The 18960-nt window shown below is 40.5% G+C and overlaps 3 protein-coding genes across 5 annotated transcripts in view; all 3 read right to left on the bottom strand.

Moving 5' to 3' along the window:
* The window catches only part of LOC105925999 (G-protein coupled receptor 22), a 37307-nt gene extending 36095 nt beyond the window's left edge, over positions 1-1212 (bottom strand). Inside the window, exon 1 of the mRNA XM_012862134.3 lies at positions 956-1212. The gene's annotated coding sequence lies outside the window, so the exon portion shown is untranslated. The remainder of the gene's footprint in view (positions 1-955) is intronic.
* Positions 1213-4150: 2938 nt separating this feature from the next.
* On the bottom strand, positions 4151-13024 carry cidec (cell death inducing DFFA like effector c). 3 transcript variants are annotated; one of them, XM_012862165.3, is made up of 6 exons: positions 12938-13024; positions 11330-11398; positions 11075-11228; positions 8567-8716; positions 6899-7089; positions 4151-4582 (listed from the first exon to the last, which is right to left on the bottom strand). In XM_012862165.3, the coding sequence occupies exons 1-6, from the start codon at positions 12955-12957 to the stop codon at positions 4402-4404; spliced, it is 765 nt and encodes a 254-aa protein (XP_012717619.2). In that variant the 5' UTR covers positions 12958-13024; the 3' UTR covers positions 4151-4401. The 3 variants fall into 3 exon arrangements, with proteins under 3 accessions (XP_012717619.2, XP_012717620.2, XP_035980582.1); XM_012862166.3 differs by lacking the exon at positions 12938-13024 and adding an exon at positions 11587-11700; XM_036124689.1 differs by lacking the exon at positions 12938-13024 and adding an exon at positions 11636-11669.
* Positions 13025-16685: 3661 nt separating this feature from the next.
* On the bottom strand, positions 16686-18948 carry LOC105926021 (urocortin-3). Its single transcript, XM_012862168.3, has 2 exons — positions 18773-18948; positions 16686-17562 (listed from the first exon to the last, which is right to left on the bottom strand). The coding sequence occupies exon 2, from the start codon at positions 17548-17550 to the stop codon at positions 17188-17190; it is 363 nt and encodes a 120-aa protein (XP_012717622.2). The 5' UTR covers positions 17551-17562; positions 18773-18948; the 3' UTR covers positions 16686-17187.
* Between the last annotated feature and the right edge of the window lie 12 nt (positions 18949-18960).

The following is an 18960-nucleotide window of genomic DNA, read 5'->3' as shown; positions in this document are numbered from 1 at the left end:
AAGGGATTTTTAAAGCAATCGCGCTCTTTTTGCTCTACAATTATCCTCTATTTGTTGTGTTGGTCTATCACGTGATCTAGCTGATAGAATTGATTGAACTTTGTGTTTTTTAGGGTGAAAGATCGAGAAAAAGGGGGATGTGAATACTTTTGCGATGAAGAAAATGCGTAGGAAGCATTTAAATCGAGAAAACCTGGAGGCGTTTTTAGTACAATGTTGACAGCAACAATTATTTGTAAGCAGCTACTTGTTGATTAATATACGTAGACTCGACCTCTCCAAACACCTACAAAAGATGAGATAACCACAACACTTAAGATAATTTATAGTTAGTGAAATAGCGTGTTAAATCCTGCTGGCTTGCACAGCCAGGCGCTAAACGCGTCAGGAGCATCCAAAGAGCCAGGCGCGCTCCGGTGAGCGCGGCGAGGTGTTTCCAGCGGGCTGCAACCAGCGCTCCCCGAGGAGCGTGGGAGAAACACGCAGCCTCGGTGCCCGTTACTGTGTCAAGCCTCCCACGCCCACAGATACAGCCCGAGGTTCCCGATAAAACCCAGATTCCTCTGCAAAACAAAATCGATATTTGAGCTCGCTCTGTGCCGAGCAGCACCACGCAGAGCGATGCGCTGGCGCTGCTGCTGCTGCAACGAGGTCGTAAGGAATCAACCATGCATCGCGCAAACACGTGAAGTTGGCTTTAAAAATGTCGCTTCAAGTTACGACTGACGGTTCCTTGCGTTGCAAACATCTAAACGCAAAATGCAAGAGTTCCATCCACTGCGTAAAAGTTGTATGACCTTTCATAGCAGTTGACAACTGATATAGTCAAATAAAAAATAGTAGGTTGCCATTTCTTTAAGAAGATTGATGTCAACTATCAGCATGTCACTTATTTAAACAGAAATCAGAAACATCAAATACCTCGTTAAAGATGAAAAAAAAAAAAACATCTCACCTCCCGCGCCTGGCCGTGCGCTCAGTGACACATGTCCGCAACCTGGCTGAGAGAGTTGACGCGAAGAAGCGGGATCCCCCTTCAGTCCGGTGGTGTGCTGTGGAGGAGCGGAACAGACGCTCATCGGCAGCACAGACAGCAGCTCCAGCAGGAAGAACCGGCAGCCGAGCGGCCCAATGAGAGACAGACCATCTGCAGCATTTGTCCACAGGCAGAGCTCAAGCTCCTGCTGGATCCTCTGAGGACTCAGCATGACTTTCACTGACTGGCCGATGAGGGAGAGGGAGGGGTAACGGATCTATATTGTTATCAAGTCTAAACCACATTCATAACTCTATGCATGAGTCTGAGCTTTTATCTGAAATCTGCTTCTGTGTGTTTGAACTGATTCAGGAGGATTTCTTGTATTATGCACCGTTTTAAAAAAGCTCCAATAATTCTGATGTGGAGCAGGGGCATTACTATGTGTTAAGGACAAAGGGGGCTTAGCCACCAAGTGATGCATATATATATATATATATATATATATATATATATATATATATATATATATATATATATATATATATATATAATTCTAAAACGTCAGCACACCAAGACAATTTACCTACATACTTTCTATACCTGGCTGCAGATATAACAGCAAAACCAGTGTGCTATATTTTTTTATATTTCATATAAACAGAAGATTGCCCTTGAAATTTAAAAAAAAAAATGCATATGTTTTGCCTTTACTATAAAATGGTGACCCCTCACACTTAAACAATTATAAAACAATTAAAAAAATTAGCAAACATTTTTGAACACTTGGTAAATACTCATCTTATTTTTTATTCACACACCACTCTTTCAAAAGATCTGTCTAGTTTTAGAAATGAGCACAGTATAGTTAGTGCCACCTCAGTGGTAGTTAATGACCTTTTACATCCACAGGGCACCAGTAATTACTGTGTTGCCCTCTTTATTGACCATTCAAAGGCCTTTGATACCATCAATGATGGCATTTTGTGCCAAAAACTGCTTGATGTTGACCTGACTGTGCTCTCAGCTGCTTTCGTGATGACTTGTCAAACTGAAAGCAGTGTGTTAAAAAAATGAATGGTGATTTGGGATCCATACTGCTTACTATTTATATAAATAACGTAGGTCAAGACACAAATGCTTCCGTCCGTCTGTATGCTGACGGTCCTATTGTTTTTGCTGTTCTCCCACTGTAGCAAAGGATTTTGAGCATCTGCAGTCTACATTTGATCACTTCTAGTTACAACTACGACTACTCAGACTGGTACTGAGCAAAAACAAGTTTATGCTACCAGCTGTTCTCCCCTGTAATTTATACTCAGAAGGTTCCTCTATGGAGCTTGTGTCTTCCTACAAATGTTTGGGCATTGTGATTAACCAAAACTTACAAGTTGTTTTGGGAATCTATATATATATATATATATATATATATATATATTTTTTTTCTTAACACTATGTTTAGGCATGTTTTATAGAAACAGGTCATGTTTGTCTTTTAACCAAGGTTTTCCTCCCACCTTCCTACCTCTTTTAGACATTTGACAACTGTATAACTTCACACATTTTCTCAATTAGATTCTGCTTATCATGAAGCATTAAGGTTTATACCTGGAATCTTTCTCAATAGTGCACCAGTTTCTTCCTTCAAACAAATACATGAAATATAATCCAAAACGTTAAAGTATCCATGTTGACGTGATGTGACAGAAGGCCCATTCATTAACAATCAGCCGGAGGATCACATGGGAAAACAGTGATGACAGAGTGGGAGGGGTTTTCCTCTTAAATGGAGAGTAAAGCATACAAGGAATACATGGTGTTGCTTTTTTGTGATGTTTTCAAGTATCTGGAGTCCCCCCCCCCCCCACCTCCCGAAAAAGAGCAAAACAAATTTTAATATAAGCTGCCACCAAGTAGGAGGTGCTTCATTAGCAGAACAAGATAGCATAGGGGAGATTTGGGCATTCATTTCTCGAATCTTACAAAAAAAAAAATTTATATATATATATATATATATATATATATATATAGTTGCAGTCTGCACATTACTAGGGTATAGCAACAGTAGACAACAGCCCTGATTTTATCAAACAAAGCTGTAGGATTTTTCTTTTTTGATACAAGTCTCAAAAAAAACTTTCAATTACCTTTTTCCACCATTTAATTTAAGGGCATTAAATAAATATGAAATGCCTAACATCATTGAAACTTATATTGCATCCCCAGCCTTTGAAATAATTGTGTGCCACCCCCTTACCAACTGCAGATCAAGAATGGTACAAACTTGGCCCTCCAGTAAAATAGACCTTACAGAGGTTGGCAATTTTTACAATTTGAGCACCCACCCCCCCTAACCATTAATACCATAAATGGAAAACATGCAGTATTGGGTTTTCATTTCATCCAAACTTCCAGCAATGTTTCACTCAAATGGGTGTGCCCAAGTATTAGGCACACCCATTTACTAAACTGGGCTAAAAACAGCAAAGGTTCTTGTTAAAGAAAAATAGATAAACTTTGACACAAAAAGTTAGGACATTGTACTCCTCTCTTATCAAGGCAAACCTTTTTCAGAGCCACAGTTGTATTTTTGTTTCATTAAATGTCAGTTCATTTATTGCTGAGCATGTAAAAAATTCACAGGAAAGTTTTTTCTCTTTTTTTTTTTTTAAATACAATCAAAATGATTCCCACCCTGCCCGAGAGCTTTTTAAAAACTGCTTGATAACTTTAAAGTGAGCCACATTTACACAAACTAATGAATCTGACATTTCTTTTTCCAGGATAAAAACCACCAAAGTTGAACAAAATCCACCCCACTTCTGCCGCTTGCCGGCAAAATAGACGCTTCTGCCTCCAGCTGTAACCAGCACCTCCATTTAATGGCTCACTGCCACCCCCCCCCCCCCCCCTTCGCCCCCTGCAGCTGCCTGCCCTTCCCTGTATTCCTCCCTTTTCTTCCTCCTCTGGGTTCCAGAATCGCAGGCAGGCTGCAGCTGACAGGACGGTACGGACCAGGCGACAATTAGGGAAGCGTGGGAGAGACAGCTGAACCTGCTGCCAATTACAGCAACTATGATCTGGAGCCACACATAAAGCCGGATTAATGGGCTCCCAGAGCACGGCGCTACTCGCCTGAGAATTTATTCCGTTCGCGTATAAGGCAGAGAGGAATAAAATAAGGTGCTTTTATTTATTACGTTTCCTTAGGAACAACTTACACAGCAGAAAGTACAAGCGCATTCTCAGGAACAACCTGTTGACTTCAATATTCAAACTGTAACAGCAAAAAGAGTGCCAAAGCTTTAAGGGTTTGATGCATTAAACTAACGGATACAAATTGCCCATCTGTTCCAACGCGTGACGTCTAACACGGCGACCCAAATCTAGGAGACGGCACGTCTGCTCTGGTCCTCGGAGCATCGTCAGTAGGAGATCTTCCCCAGCAGCCGGCTCTGGAGCTGCCTGATCCTGCTCTCCTGTGGCAGCGCCAGCCTCTTCTCAGCCTGCTCCTCTTCCTCCAGCAGCTGCTCGATGTAGCAGGAGGAGCCCAGCAGGATGTGGCCCGTGGCCTGCATGGAGAAGATGGTCCATCGAAGAGCCTCCCTGCAGGCAGAGAGGAAAGGCGGGATGAGGAGGAGAGCGTGCAGAAATGGTTATGTCCATTGTGCGGAGGCAGAAACACACACACTCATCAGAAAAGTCATTTTCAGGCCCAAATTCATACAGTGACTTGCACAAGTATTCGCACCCTGGAACATTTCCAAGTTTTTAAAATCGGCCTACACTAACAAACTTTAGCATACTTTGAGGTTTTATGTGACAGACCCACCAAAAGCGGCGTGTAAATGGCGTAAAGTGGCCTGTGCTGAGCATCCATCGCTGCCATCAATACACTGTAGAACCACACTTCACTGCAATCACAGCTGCAAACCTTACACAGCATGCTTCTACCAGATTTGCTCATGTAAAAAAAAAAAAAAATTAATAAATAAATAAATAAAAAAATAATTTTTTGCAAAATAGCTGGAGCTCAGACTGGGTGTAGAGAACCCATGAAGAGATATTTATAAGTCTTGACACTAGGTCTGAACTTTGGGCCATTCTATTATGAATATGCTTTAATCTAAATCATTCTATTGTAGCGCCGGCTGCATGTATAACATCATTGAACTGGTGCCTATTCCATTTATCTTACGTTATCCACCAACATGGCTGCTCAGGAAAAGCATGTCTGTGTATTATTGTGGGGTTTGGTTGGTGCATGTGCAGAGCAAGTTTTCTGCAACACAGTTTTTCCTTGCATGTCAAAAAGTTTTGTTTTTTTTGTTTTTTTTCCCCCCCTCACGAAACCCCAGCACTTTCTGAATGTTTGCCATCTCGCCTGCTGGGCTTGTGGCAAACTGTGAAAGGATGTTCTGATGGCTGAATTTAAACGTCTCATCAGCTTTATCCCTGACCTGTCTGCCGCGTTCTTTGATCTTCATGATATTTATTCACCAATGATCCCCAACAGACCCCTGAGACCTTCATAGAGCAGCCATATTTATACTGAGGTGACGTTACAGACATTTAGGCTAATTTTACAAATTTGATTATTTCTGGATGCAACTGATTGCAAATAATTTTATATAGAGTGGCAGAGTAAAGGCAGCTGAAAATGGATAATGTCCCATTTTTCCTTTCTAAACATTATAGGAAAACCCGTTTACTGCCCACCAAGTTTGGGGGGGGGGGGGGGGGGGGTATTGAATACTTTCTGGGCTCTGTAAGAGAGATCTAAGCCTTTTTTAGGATCAACCACAGTTCAGCAAACTGCTCTCCAAGACCTCTGAATCTTTTTGAACAGCACTCTGGGTACCATTTTTGACAAGTCTGCAAACCATAATCCTCTTTGGCCGAAGCGCCGTATCAAAGCTGAAAAACCAGACGATCTCAGCAACGATGACATAACACCTCAAAATTAATTTCCCTAAAATCTGACCTTTGTTCCTCTGTGAGCTCACTATATTGCCACCAAAATAGTCGGCAAATAAATTCCAGTTTTCCATTTCGGGTGCATCTGGAAATTGGTGCTTAGGAAATAAAAAAGGTCACGAAACATGGATGAGGGAGTTTAAAAAAACATGCACTAAAAAGCGGTTTAAAAAGTGGTTTGCAATTTGTAGATACAGATTCAGCTTTTTAAAAAGAGTTTTTTTTTTATCAAGACCAGAATTCATATCGACAGATCTATAGCAGTTCAAATCAAAAGGTCCATTCTTTAGACGAGTTGTGCAATCCTAGTTTCCCTCTGTGGTACTAAAGCAAAATATTTGACAGCTGTTCTGAGAAGACCTCAGTGGTTTGTTGGAGAACACCAGTAAACAAAAGAGCATAATGAAGGCCAAGGAACACTGCAGAGAGCTCAGGGATAGTTTAATATGAGGAGGGGCTACAAAGCAATATCCCAAGCTTTGAGCTCATGCAGCTCTATTCAATCCATCATCCAAAATAGAAAAACAATGATGGCACTACTGCAAGATATAAACACATCCCATCTTGTTTCTTCCTCAAGCCATGTAGGGAACACAGTAAACATGTCGGATTATAAGCCCTTTGGCAAGATGAGATCAAAAAAAGGCTTCTGGGAAAACACAAAACTCACACTGCCTGTATAGCGAAACATGGCAATGGCAGAATCATGGTGAGGGGCTCCAACAGCAACGTTGGCCATAGGTCAGACTAGAGGTAAATTATAAAACTCAGGTCAGCCAGTCACCCATGAGTTAAATGAACTAACATCCCTGCTTGTTTACAAATTGACTGTAGATCATTGGTCAGCCAGAAGTCCTGCACAGGTAATCTGGAAGCCTTCAGCTGTATCTGCATGACTCAAATAGAACAAAGTCTCAGATATAAAACTAAAGCGTCTCCACTCACTTGAGCATCTTTTTGGCCGCGTAGCATCGCAGGTCGTACGAGACCGTGTAGGCGCCGTACAGCGTCGCTTTCACATTCAGGCAGCCAATGAAATCCTTCGGGTTGTTTTTGTAGAGGTCGAAGGTCAGCTTGGCCACATCTGTGCGGTGCTGCAGGTGGCGTTCGATGGACTGAAGTCTGCACGGGCTGTTCTGCAAGGCGACAAAGAGGGGATACAGGCTCAGTCAGAATACCCTCATGGAGCGAGGACTCTCTAGCCAAAGCGGAAGCGCGTCAGCTGGCGCCATCATAGGTGCTGTCCGAATAGCGCAGTCAGTGAGGAAGGAGGGAGGAAAAGTAGCCCGAATGCTTGCTCAGTCTACTAGTTTGGCCTTAGGAACCCCGCAACGTCCCTTAACTAAGAACCCTTTAGGTATCCCACACACTGAGCTATATAATACACTGGAGTGCTGATTTTGCCGAAAAACTGAAGTCACAGGCCGCCATCTTGCTACTCCCTACTCTCACAGAATCCCACAGGATTTGGTTGCAACAACAAGCAGTTTTCTGGCTGTGTGAAAACGTTTCATAGATAATTTTATAGTCAGTGGATGTACTAACACTATCAACTACTAGGAAATTAGATGCTGAAATATTTTACATGTTATTCATATTAAATATACATATATGTATATGTAAGTATGTGTATATGTATATATGTATATGTATACACATGTAAATATATGTTTTTGTATATTGTCATTTATATATTTATAAATGTTAAATATATATATATATATATATATTTAAATGAATAAAATGCTAAATATTTCAGCACATGACTTTCTCAGTACTTGATAGTTTTAGAACATAACACAAAAGCATATGACATTTGACATTTTCATAGAAAATGAACATGAAAAAATCCTCGTTATTTGATGCTGTAGTGCAGATATTCCCTAGTTACTGGGGGGAAATAGAGAGTACCAATATGGCGGTGTATAATATAGTGTATAATATAGCTCAGTGATCCCACAATCCTTTGCGTGACATGGCATATCAGAGTGCGCGTACTTTACGGTTCATTTTCGGAAGGCCTTAGGCTCAGATTTGACTCTCTTCATTCATGTGCATTTACATCACGTAATGACGCAGTTAAAGGCTGTCCGAATTTAGCATAGATAGTCCGAAGCTCCTTTCCTCCCCACGATAGAGTTCTTACTGTTGACCCCATGAAAGGTCGAAGAGCAGGAGCTAGGAGGCATTATCAAGGGGATTCAGACTGAGCCACAGAAGAGTCGTCATTTGGTTGGAAGAACATTTTGTTGGCAGAAGCATCTGACGCTAGCAGACACTTTGACTGCACAAAAGATGGCCAATAAGATGTAGGTGAACACAAACGTAAGAATTTAAATTAATGTGCAAGCATTACTTTGATGGGTTGATTGCATCAACACTCAAATCTCTTATCTTTGTTATTTAATCCTTTGCCTTTAATTTTTTTAATCATGAAAGAAAATGTTTCTGGAGGGAACTCTAAATTCTTGTTTTTTTTTTTTTCAATCAATTCTACAGCGACCAACATTTTTCTGCATTAAATAAAGACATCAGCATGTTGTGACGACAGCCCAGAGCGTTGGATGATCAACAGTGCCATCTAGTGGCCATTCTAGTGAGAAAGAGCCTTACAGGATGTAGAGTCCACCTCTGTCCCTTCTCCAGGACCATGAGAACCGTGTTCTCTGACAGGGTTTGGAAGAACTCCTCGGTTTCCACACCGGTGCCATCTTCATCCAGAACCAAGGCGCTGATGCACTGTAAACTGAAAGAGTCACCGACCTGGTGCCAGCAAAGAACAGAAAAATAGAGGCAGTCAACATCATGATAAAAAAGAAGAATCATTCCAAAATGATACTGGTTAACATATCTATATGTTAACTGTTTTCAGCAGATGGATTATAGCTCCATCACGACTTTTAAATTCAGGTTGTCTTATTTCCGTTGCATGGACATGATTCACAGATATGAGACAGGCTGTTTAGTCCCTTGAAAAGGCATAACCCTGTTACAACCACAAACTATTTTTATTCGGATTTCATGTGACACACAAAATAATGCACAATATTGAAGTGGGAGAGTAAATTATACAAGTTTTTAAATTTGGGTTTGGTGTGCCTTTGTCTTCAGCGCTCTTTACTCCAAAAACGGTTAAAATCCAGTCATGCTAACCCTCTTCAGAAATATACTGAGTCCACCACTAATTCCAGTAAATGCACAGCTATGCTATCAATGCTTGGGTGGATTGTAAGATAATCGTTGAACACACGTCATGACTTTGGAGGAGCTGCAGTGCTTAATGGCTCTGGTGAGAAAATGCATGGCTCTGAAATCAGTCATGAGCTCCATAAATGTATATTTTAGTTACATATGGAAAGAACAGAAGCCACAGTGTGGCACAAGACATGAAACACATGGACCACGGTCCTCTGCTCAGATAAGACAAACTTTGCCTTTTTTCATGTAAACCACAAATTTGAATAAGTGACAAAAACTAAGACTACATAGCACCCCAGGGACACCACCTCTGTTCTAACACATGGTGGGGGCAGCATGATACTATGGGGATGCAGCTAAATACAGGAAAATCCTAGAAGGAGATCCGTCTCCAGCTGTAAAATCTTACAACCAGATCTACAGTGGGAGGGTAGGTGAGGGATGCACCAATATCAATGTTCGATATTGCCATTTAAAGCATATTTTATATAGATTTCCCGACCCTTTTGATACCAAGGGGGAGAAAAAAAAAAAAAAAAAAAAAAGACTTGAATAATTTTGCTTTTCTGCTTGAGCCAAACACGCCACAATCCTGCACTTGCGCCACTATCGATGTGACAAGGTATTGCAAAGCATGTTCATGTATTTCAACAGCCCAGTCCCAGTCCAGACTGGATGTAATTCAGAATCTGTGCCAACATTGAAAAAATAGCATTACAGGCACTCCTCACTCCTATTTAAGTGAGCTTGGGCCATTTTGGAAGGAAGAATGGGCAAAACAGGTGAATTTTTATTTTTTACCAAACATCTAACAGCACCAGGCTATCCTTGATACTATGAAACCTGATTATAGGGCTGCATATGACGTTGGTTTTTATAGTCGACCAATCTATAATTTTTTCGATTGGTCAACTAATCAATTATTTTGTATGATCGCCATCAGTTCTGCTGCTTGTAAATATTTTTGACTTACCCATTCTTGTCTACACACATTTGAATGCCTCTTTATTGCCTCTTCTCACAATCCTTTATCAGCTTCAATAAATGACCCATCAAATATTTTAAATTTAACTTTATTTTTAATATGTCTAACAAGTAGACTTATTTAAAAAAAAAATAATAAAACCGTTTTTTGACCTTCAAGCTTTTAACATCGCTTATTGTTTACAAAGATTTCAATCTATAGTGTGAAAAAGAGGAGCATATCAACATGTTTGCAGTCAGACTTGCTCTCTTTAATTAGGCAATATTCCCAGCATCAATATAAAAAAAGAGCAAATTACTCACTTCCAATTTAACTCCACCGCTCTATGAAAGTTAAATAAAACTACCCCAGCGTGTAGCTTCCCTTTAATTGCAACCATTAATCCAAGTGATGAATGAACTCTGAAATAAACCGATAGATATCGTCTGATTGAATTGCAGCGGCTGATTTAGTTTGACTGTCCGCTCAGCTCACAGCCAGAACACCCATAACAGCCGTTTCATAACTAATCTATGTTTTAATAAACCAAGCGGATATTTCAGTTTTACGCAGCTACATTCTCGCCTAAAATCAACCGGAAACTTAATTTAGTGTCAAAGAAAGAGTAATATATGAAACTTTACCAACTTTAGTGCCTTCTTTGGGCCATTTCTGCATGGAGCTGCAGTCATAATCGGCGCGGTTTGCACACCGGGGTCCTGACACTATACTGCCCTCTGCTGCAGCCTTAGTGAACTGCATGTGGTTTTAAACTACCACTGAAAGGGAACTATTGAGACCCCACGCCAATGTTTATATATTTTTACATAACGCATCGACGCATGGGTTTTTGCACGACAGTTTTTAATCATCAACATTGTGGACTAATGGTTGCAGCCCTACCTGGTTATACAGGGTTCAGTTTGAACTTAGTCCTCCTACCCCCCCTGTCTCCTCACCTTACTCGTCAGGTCCAGCAGACTCTCTGCCATAATCCCCTTCTTCACGCTGCGGTCCCCATTCGTTACCCTGAAGGGCTTTGGTCGAGGCATTCGACCCGAGAGCAGCTGAGAGGTCACGGAGGCGCTGGCCGAGACGCTCGACGAGACCACTCTAAGGAAACACAAGTGGTTTGAGTGAAATCTCGTGGCTTGAACCTTCTTAGCATACTAAAGGCGGCTTTATCGTGTGAACCGGTGGAGCGCAGCTCTTACTTAGACAGGGAGGATGGAGTCAGAAGGCTGAGAGACTTCATGGCATAATCCATGTGAGAAGACGCAGACCTGCAATGAAACGCAACAGTGGTGTCACAACTACCCTTTCAATGCAAGTTAACATCCACATGGCGACACCAATAAATGGTAACTGGGCATTTCAAATAAACCCCAAGAGAAATTAAACGACCGAATCCACAAACAACATGTTTTAACCACAAAGATCTACACAGTTAGGCAAAGGTATACCATCTTACATTTAGAAAAATAGGACTGTCCTCAGGTTTCTCTTAACATAATCCTTACAGAGGCTGCTTTCTTCCTCCAGCACTGATCCAGGCTCAGTTGGACCCCTCAACCACAGCACTGACACTCCGACACTTGCAACACTTGGTCACTGAACTTTGTGCGGATGACTGTTGATCTGGTGGCCAGTTGTCAGCTTTATTGAGAAACTCCCCATGGACACTCCCACACAGAGGGAACAACACTTTGACCCAGTAACACAAACCGCGACTGTTACAGGGTTCAGAAGCCTCCAAAAAACAAAATACATGTTTAAATAATAGTTTTAAAAACAAAAACAACGACAACAACAACCCTGGACAAAATTTGATGACAATTTAATGATTTCAATAAAATAAACAGTTTAGACTTCCTGAATACAGGAGGGATGCTGAGTCAAATAAAATAAACCTCCCATGCTGTTTCATTTTCTCCATGAACTGTTTCATTTTGATAATCCGATTTTAATGTCATGTTCCAAAGCACTGCTTGGAAGGCCAGAATATTTTGGGGTGCCATGCATTAAAAAAAAAAAAAAACTGTTTGCTGATAATATATTTGGCTTGTTGGACTTTCTTTGCTTTATGCCCATATGTGCCATTGATCTTTGAGCCCAAGATCCTAAAGCCCAGGAAAAGTCAAATCATATTTTTAAGTGTAACCCTATATCGTGTTTAGGGTGGAATCTATTAGTTATTTTATGTGCTTAGAGTGTTGATTGTTTGCAGCCTTTGTTTTAGATCTCTCTAGGACTCTGGCCAATAAAACATGACTGATGTCATGCTGACTCAATCAAAGAACTTTAGTCACCATCAGACGAGCTTGTTTTGAGTCGAAGACGAAGGTTTTAATGTGCGATCAACACCAGCCTAAAATTAAACAGATTCTCTGTTTTACCTCGGCTCTAAAAAAAAATAGATAAATAAAAAAGAGAGATTGGGGTAAATTATCTGTGCTCATTTTCCCCTTCATATGAAGCTTTTACGTCACTGCTGTGTCAGCTGATTCAAACAAGGTGTGTTCAGATCACAGGTTTAATTATCATGGCGCACCTGGAGAAGGTGGATGTAAAACTGTTTTACCGGGGAAATTATCATTACAAAGACACCATTTGTCTACGTACACGGCACAGACTGCTGATAATATTGCCAAATTCCTTACAACCAAAAAAGAAAAAAAAAAAGACGCAAATGAAAATGAAACATTTCGGCAGAGCAGAATGATGACCAAAGCAAGAAGAAGATTTAAACACAAAATAATGGCAAAGTAAAATAATGTTACAAAAACAATTGAAAGGACGAGAGGGAAACTATTTAAACCTACTTTTCCTGTGTTCCGCTCATATGAAGAAGTTACTCCAAAGGCGAACTGCTTCTAAGTCAGCCCCATTTACGCGCCGGCGCAGGTTGGCGGCTCTTCAAATAGGCGGAGTCGGCAGCCCCGCGTAAATTGGCGCATCAGCCGGCGCACAGCGCAGACCTCCTGCATCCGCCAAGTCAAGGTCACAAAAATATAATTCTGTTTTCGATGCCAAACAACATTTGAGAGGATAAAATAACATGAAGAGTGTGAAGCTGTTGACAATGTTTGTTTGTTTTATCTAGTTTTGGTGCGTAGCCCCTTTGTTGCGGTTGACTAAACAGTAAACCTTTGTTCCGAGAGTTTCTGCGTGTTTCAACTGCGTCTCCCACTTGAACCGCTTTCCTCGCTTGCAGCCTGCTTTTGAGCCGGCATGTGGACAGGGAACAGACCCCTCTCTGTCACTGATCAACACCTGGATTGAATCAATTAAAGGATGTAGCCTATGGTGCTGGTTTGAAGTTTTCCCCGTATGCTTGATAATATTTTTTTAGAATAGGGCTTGTACGTCAATAACAAGCATGGGTACAAAAATACATTTTTAAAAGAAATGGATGATTTGGATGATAAATGTTTGAGCATATTGCACTGTTCTCTGGTTTTCCCTTAATTGGCATACTGCGTTGAAGGTTGGGGGAGTTCTCATAAAAATAATATAACAACTAATTCATACAAACTTTTGAATCGTCATCTTTTTATTTTTATTAATATCTCTTGAGCACTATAATAATAATAAAAACACTGTAACCCTTGTTCATTGCCTGTTTGTTTGTTTTTCTTATGTGTACTCTTAGCTGGCGTGGCCAAAAAGAAATTGCACCTCTGTAACACTGGGTGACAGTATAGAATCTTTGAATCTTTTGAATCTTTGAACAAATCTAACTGTGACAGATATTTAAAGATATACTGCATATCGATATTATACTCCAAATAAAAACTATAATACATTTAAACACAAGCGTTTTGTGTTACTGTCCACTCTTGCTGTATTTGAATATCAATTTCAAAGAATGATTGCCATCTGAGAGTTTTTTTTTTTTATTAATTAATTAATTAATTAATTAATTAATTTGTTTTTGTAGATGTTCTCTGAAAACTGATGTGATATGTACTTCCCTTCTGGGAGTTAAGCTTACTAAAGTGTGTTTACCACTTTTAGCTTTCTTTTTTTCTCCCTTTTCTCGCTGCTTCCTGATTTTCTCTGTGACTCTGTGACTGGCACGGTGTGGCCATTGATAAACTTTGGCTTCAGCTTTTTTTTTTTTTTTTTGTCAGTTGATTTGTTCTAAACTGTATGTCCAGCTGCTCACAACACAATTTTTTTTACAAGGTCCTGAAATAAATACATTTATTTAAGATCATCCATTTAAAACATTTAGTGAATCCCATCGCCTTTTCCAGACATTATTTATCCTCAGGCTTTAAAAAGGCCTAGAAGTTATTTACTCTTATCATTCAGATATTCATTTTTAGTGAAGGATTGCCTTCGCGTTGCCCCAGGCTCGTTGCAGCACTGACACATGCACCCAGGATTTTGTTCTGTGTGCAAACTTCATCATCCTGAGTTATTCTCCTGCGTTTTCTACCAGCGGCTGTCACAGAACAGTTCTTGTCCACATCAGTCAGTGAAGAAATTGTGAAATTAAAAAGGCCAAGTAAGTACTGTGGCGTCTCAGAGGAGGACGCTTATTAAAGGCATCAACAGAGTCAATTTATAAATCTTTGCTGTGGCCACTGTGTTATGAGGATTGGTGTGATTCTGTACTTTATCTCACTGAAATGGTTATGTGGGAGGGGGGCAACCTTTACGAGAATGCATATAAGTGTACTTTTTCAGTTCTATTCACTGCCCGATATTAATCCATTTTATTTACATCTTGTTTCTGCATCATTAAAGCCGCAGTCCTCTTAAATGAAATAATTCAATTCCGCGGCCAGCGCAAAACACAGGAAGTTCAGCGTAACTCAGACGAGCAGCTCGTTTCCCCCCGTTGCCTCAAATCTTCTGCTCAGTGCAGGAGCACGGATGACTCATCCCGGCAGACGTTCGCCTAATCAAGAGCAGATAATGCATCTAACCTAAAATAGCTGCGGCATGTTAGCCAAATGTATTAAGTATAAGGGAACAAAGGTCCACAGAAAGGATCTGTTCTTCCCTCAGAGGTCAATATCCTGCCCACGCCTTTGTCCCGCTATCGCACATCAGATACCGCCGTGGGTGACGCAGGCTCCTTCATCGGGCTTTTTACGGCCTGCTGATGCTTGTAATTACGCTGAGCACGGCTGATATCGGCTCTGAAATGAATTAGACTTGAGGAGGAAGCATGATCGTCACATTGGATTTAATTGAACAACTTTTTTTTCTCCTTTAATTGAAGATCACACATGCAAACACAAGAGACGCTGTTTCACACCACAGTGCGTGGCCCGGTGGCGAGTAATGCTTCTAACAAAATGACGGCCTCTTGCGCCGGCGTTTACACAGTTGGCGCCACGTATGCGACATATTTACATCAGCCTGTCGTCGGCACGTTTGGATTCCAGAGTCAGTTAGTCGGCTGAGTTGTAAGCGGTTTAGCACGAGTAGAAAAGGTTGAACGGAACAAACACTGATTGTAAAGACAGGATTTACCCAAACTACATTGGTTGTGAAACAAAGATCCGTGTCACAAAGTCTCATTTTCAGGGGAGTTGAGGTTTTCTCAGAGCTGGCACAAGGTTTCATGGGGTTTGAGCAAAGAGCCATCAGCATCAGAGTTTCAAAACACATTTGGTTGGGACGGAGGGGCCCAAGCAGTGGCGGTTGTAGACCAAATTTACCAGGGGGGCCAAGGTGGGGCCAGTGTTTTTTCACAGGGGCACAGAACAAAAAACTTAAAAAAACAATAAATATAATAATAATATAATATATTAATATAATGTAATAATATTAAGTGAGCCATGTGTGGCTCTGGAACTGCAGGTTCAAGACCCCTGATCTAGCAGTTAGAACTTTGCCCCCATCTCATAAGCTAAACGTGAAACATCTTAAGTTTTAAATTCTTTTTAGAGTAAAAATGTATAGGTAAAAATAATATTGGTCAAAGTGACAAATCAGTTATGGTTTCTTTGCCATTGCAAATAATTATGAGAAGTGTATTATCATGTCTTTAGTACAGGGGCCATAACAGGGGCCAGAACCATTTCTACAGGGGCATGGGCCCCTGTTGGCCCCTGTCTAGAACCGCCCCTGGGCCCAAGTGGATTGGTTGCGCACAAGAAACCAGAGAAATTTGAGATGCAAAGAGATTATATTAAACGTGATTCTAGCTAAAACAAAAGCTTTTAAAAAAAGATTAAACTGACATTTGTGTTTGTGCTAATACTCTTCTTCCATGAATGTTTACATCTAGTTCAGTGGTGTTCAAAGCGCCGTCCTGGGCACATGTGCAACCCTCGGAGATATTTTATCCAACTCACAACCTAAAGTCAATTATGGTTTACTAGTTTACATTTGGCCCTCCAAGGGGGACATTTTTACTGGCGTGATGCCTTCAAAATAGTTGCAGACAAACTAAAATCTTCTTAAAATGGAAAATGTTAGGTAAGACGTGGCTTGCTGATCTTTTTATTAACCACATGTTTTGCTTTTATATGAATTTTCATGGGAAATAGGATCAGAAAACGTCAAGTGAGTTTAATGGACTTTGGTCCACTGAAGCAAGCATTTTTGAAGCAGGAGGGACCCAGACCCTGTTCTTGCAGCTGAAAAACTGAGATAATTTCACGATGATCCTTTTTTAACAAAAATGTGACTTTCATATCATTTAAATATTCTTTTAATAGTTTATTGTTGAGCAAGTGAAAAAAATTGTCAGGGCCTGCCAGTACTTCTACCTTGACTATTTTGGCCTTCATGGCCGAAAGTTTGGACACCACTGAATTGGAACATTTCCTAATTTGACTCAACTGAAATAAAACAATCCAATTAATTCCTCATGAAATTAAAATATTGCTTAAATTTAAAATTGTATTTTAAAAACAATATTCTGAAACTGAGCAAAAATAAAACCAAACTAATTCTTAATATTCAAAAATGAATTATAAGACCTGTGTTCACTCTGAAAATGAAAGCATTATTGGGGCTGCCCCTGACGGTTTTGAGACTACGCTGCCGCTTGATTCCCTTGTGACTTGGGCCGGCTCTGGATCCCTCACACCCCTCCAGCCTCTTTTCACTTCCTCTTGCCTATTCTTGCCATGAGTTCTGCATTGGCCGCTGCTTTGGTCCTCATGTCCTGGTTCTTGGCAAGGTCTATGAGCACGCTGAGAATGCTGGTGGGGACATCCAGGGAAAGGGCAAAGCGGGAGCCCTGCTGGGCTCTCTTGGGCACCCGGGAAGCCGGCCGCGGGGCTCTTGCCTGCCTCAGCACCAGGCGATGCTCTGAGCGGAGCAGTGAGTTCAACACGCCATTGCGGTTCAGGAAGTCGATGGCCAGGACGTCTCTTCGTGCGTCCTCGTCGAGCTGGCTCATCTGGCTCTGAACACACCAAGGCATCAGCAGAGCCAGGCAGAACCACACGCGCACACTCCTCATGGTCAGCGCCGTCTGCAAGCACAAAATCGTATCCAAATTACTCCGCTGGAACGCTGCAGAGCATCAGATATAGGTTTAGAAGACAGATTTTGTTTGTTACACTGCAAAAACGGAACTAGAAATAAGTAAAAAAATTCTTTAAAATGAGTGTATTTGTGCTTGATTTGAGCAGGTAAATAAGATGATTTGCCAGTGGAATAAGATTTTTGCACTTAAAATAGGAACAATTCATCTCCATCTGCTTATTTTAAGTGCAGGATGTCTAATTATCTTATTTTAGGGGTATAAATACTCATTCCGTTGGCACATAATCTTATTTACCTGCTCAAATCCAGGATTAAAACACTAACTTTAAGAACATTTTACTTATTTATAGATCAGTTTTTGCAGTGTAGAAGCTTCCCTCAGTCTTCAAATGTTATTCTTTTTATTTTAGAGTTTGACCAGGTTGCGTGCGTATTTGTGGATTAAATAAAATTTTTTCATGATTTTGTTCCTTCCACTCTTTCATATATTAAACAGCAATCCCTTTGTTGCTTTGGCCAAAATGCATTCTTTAGGTACATTGCAATCTAATCTATATCGGTTTTTCCATTCCCTGCTGCTGAAATTCCTTTAAAGTTTCATGTTTTTTTTAAACTAGGTTGAGTTTTTGTTCATGTATTGCAAATCTACCAAATTTCAGGTATCAGAGGGATAATAAAATAAACCCTTTGACAGTTTTAGAATTAGATTTACACAAAAGAAGAAGAAAAAAGAAAACTGATCAAAACTAGCATTGCTTTGAATTTTTGACACTCCCAGGCTTGAAAAGCCAGGCCACAGAAAATGTAAATTTTTATGTATAGGATAGGAGGAATAGGAGGAAATTTTTTTGTAGATAAGATATTTTGATTGATATATTTAAAACGTTTAAATGTTAGAAAAGTAATAGATACTTGTTAATAATGGCATTCACTTAAACTAAATATGTCGATTTATGATATTTCTATGACGAACTTTGACAATTTAATTTGTGCGTCAAATGAGAAGAGGGTGGTGGAATCCCCCGGTTTAAAAAACAAACTTTGGAAAAATGCATCGGCGACAAAAGCATTCAGTACTCTACCATGTTCTGGAGAAGCTTCCGTGGGTTAAGTTTTAAATCATTAAAAGCATCAATAACTTTAACCTTTACTTACGTTCATAAAGGTTGTAAAAGGAGATGACAATCTGTACTTACTCAGGAGAGAAAAGCTGAGAACTTAAGAAAAAGGCACTTGTTGCTCCTCTGGTGGTGATCACCTGTCTTTGAATCTGCGGTGCCCTCCGTCTCTCTGGTAGGATTTTTCACTGAACTTTCTCTCCGTCTGTGTCTTAAGTCCTCTTCTCAGACACTGGGTCCATCCCCTCTCTGTTTATCTCTTACGT

This window comes from Fundulus heteroclitus, chromosome 20 (genome assembly GCF_011125445.2).
Source record: "Fundulus heteroclitus isolate FHET01 chromosome 20, MU-UCD_Fhet_4.1, whole genome shotgun sequence".
Taxonomy (NCBI): domain Eukaryota; kingdom Metazoa; phylum Chordata; class Actinopteri; order Cyprinodontiformes; family Fundulidae; genus Fundulus; species Fundulus heteroclitus.
This window is presented reverse-complemented; position numbering and strand designations above follow the sequence as displayed.

Coding starts and splice junctions, on each gene's coding strand:
- cidec (XM_012862165.3), bottom strand. CDS start 12,957: ATGAGCGGAACACAGGAAAA. Junction 11,229..11,329: donor ACTCCATCCTCCCTGTCTAA/GTAAGAGCTGCG, acceptor GTGTTTCCTTAG/AGTGGTCTCGTCGAGCGTCT. Junction 4,583..6,898: donor GCGGCCAAAAAGATGCTCAA/GTGAGTGGAGAC, acceptor CTCTGCCTGCAG/GGAGGCTCTTCGATGGACCA.
- LOC105926021 (XM_012862168.3), bottom strand. CDS start 17,550: ATGAGGAGTGTGCGCGTGTGGTTCTGCCTGGCTCTGCTGATGCCTTGG.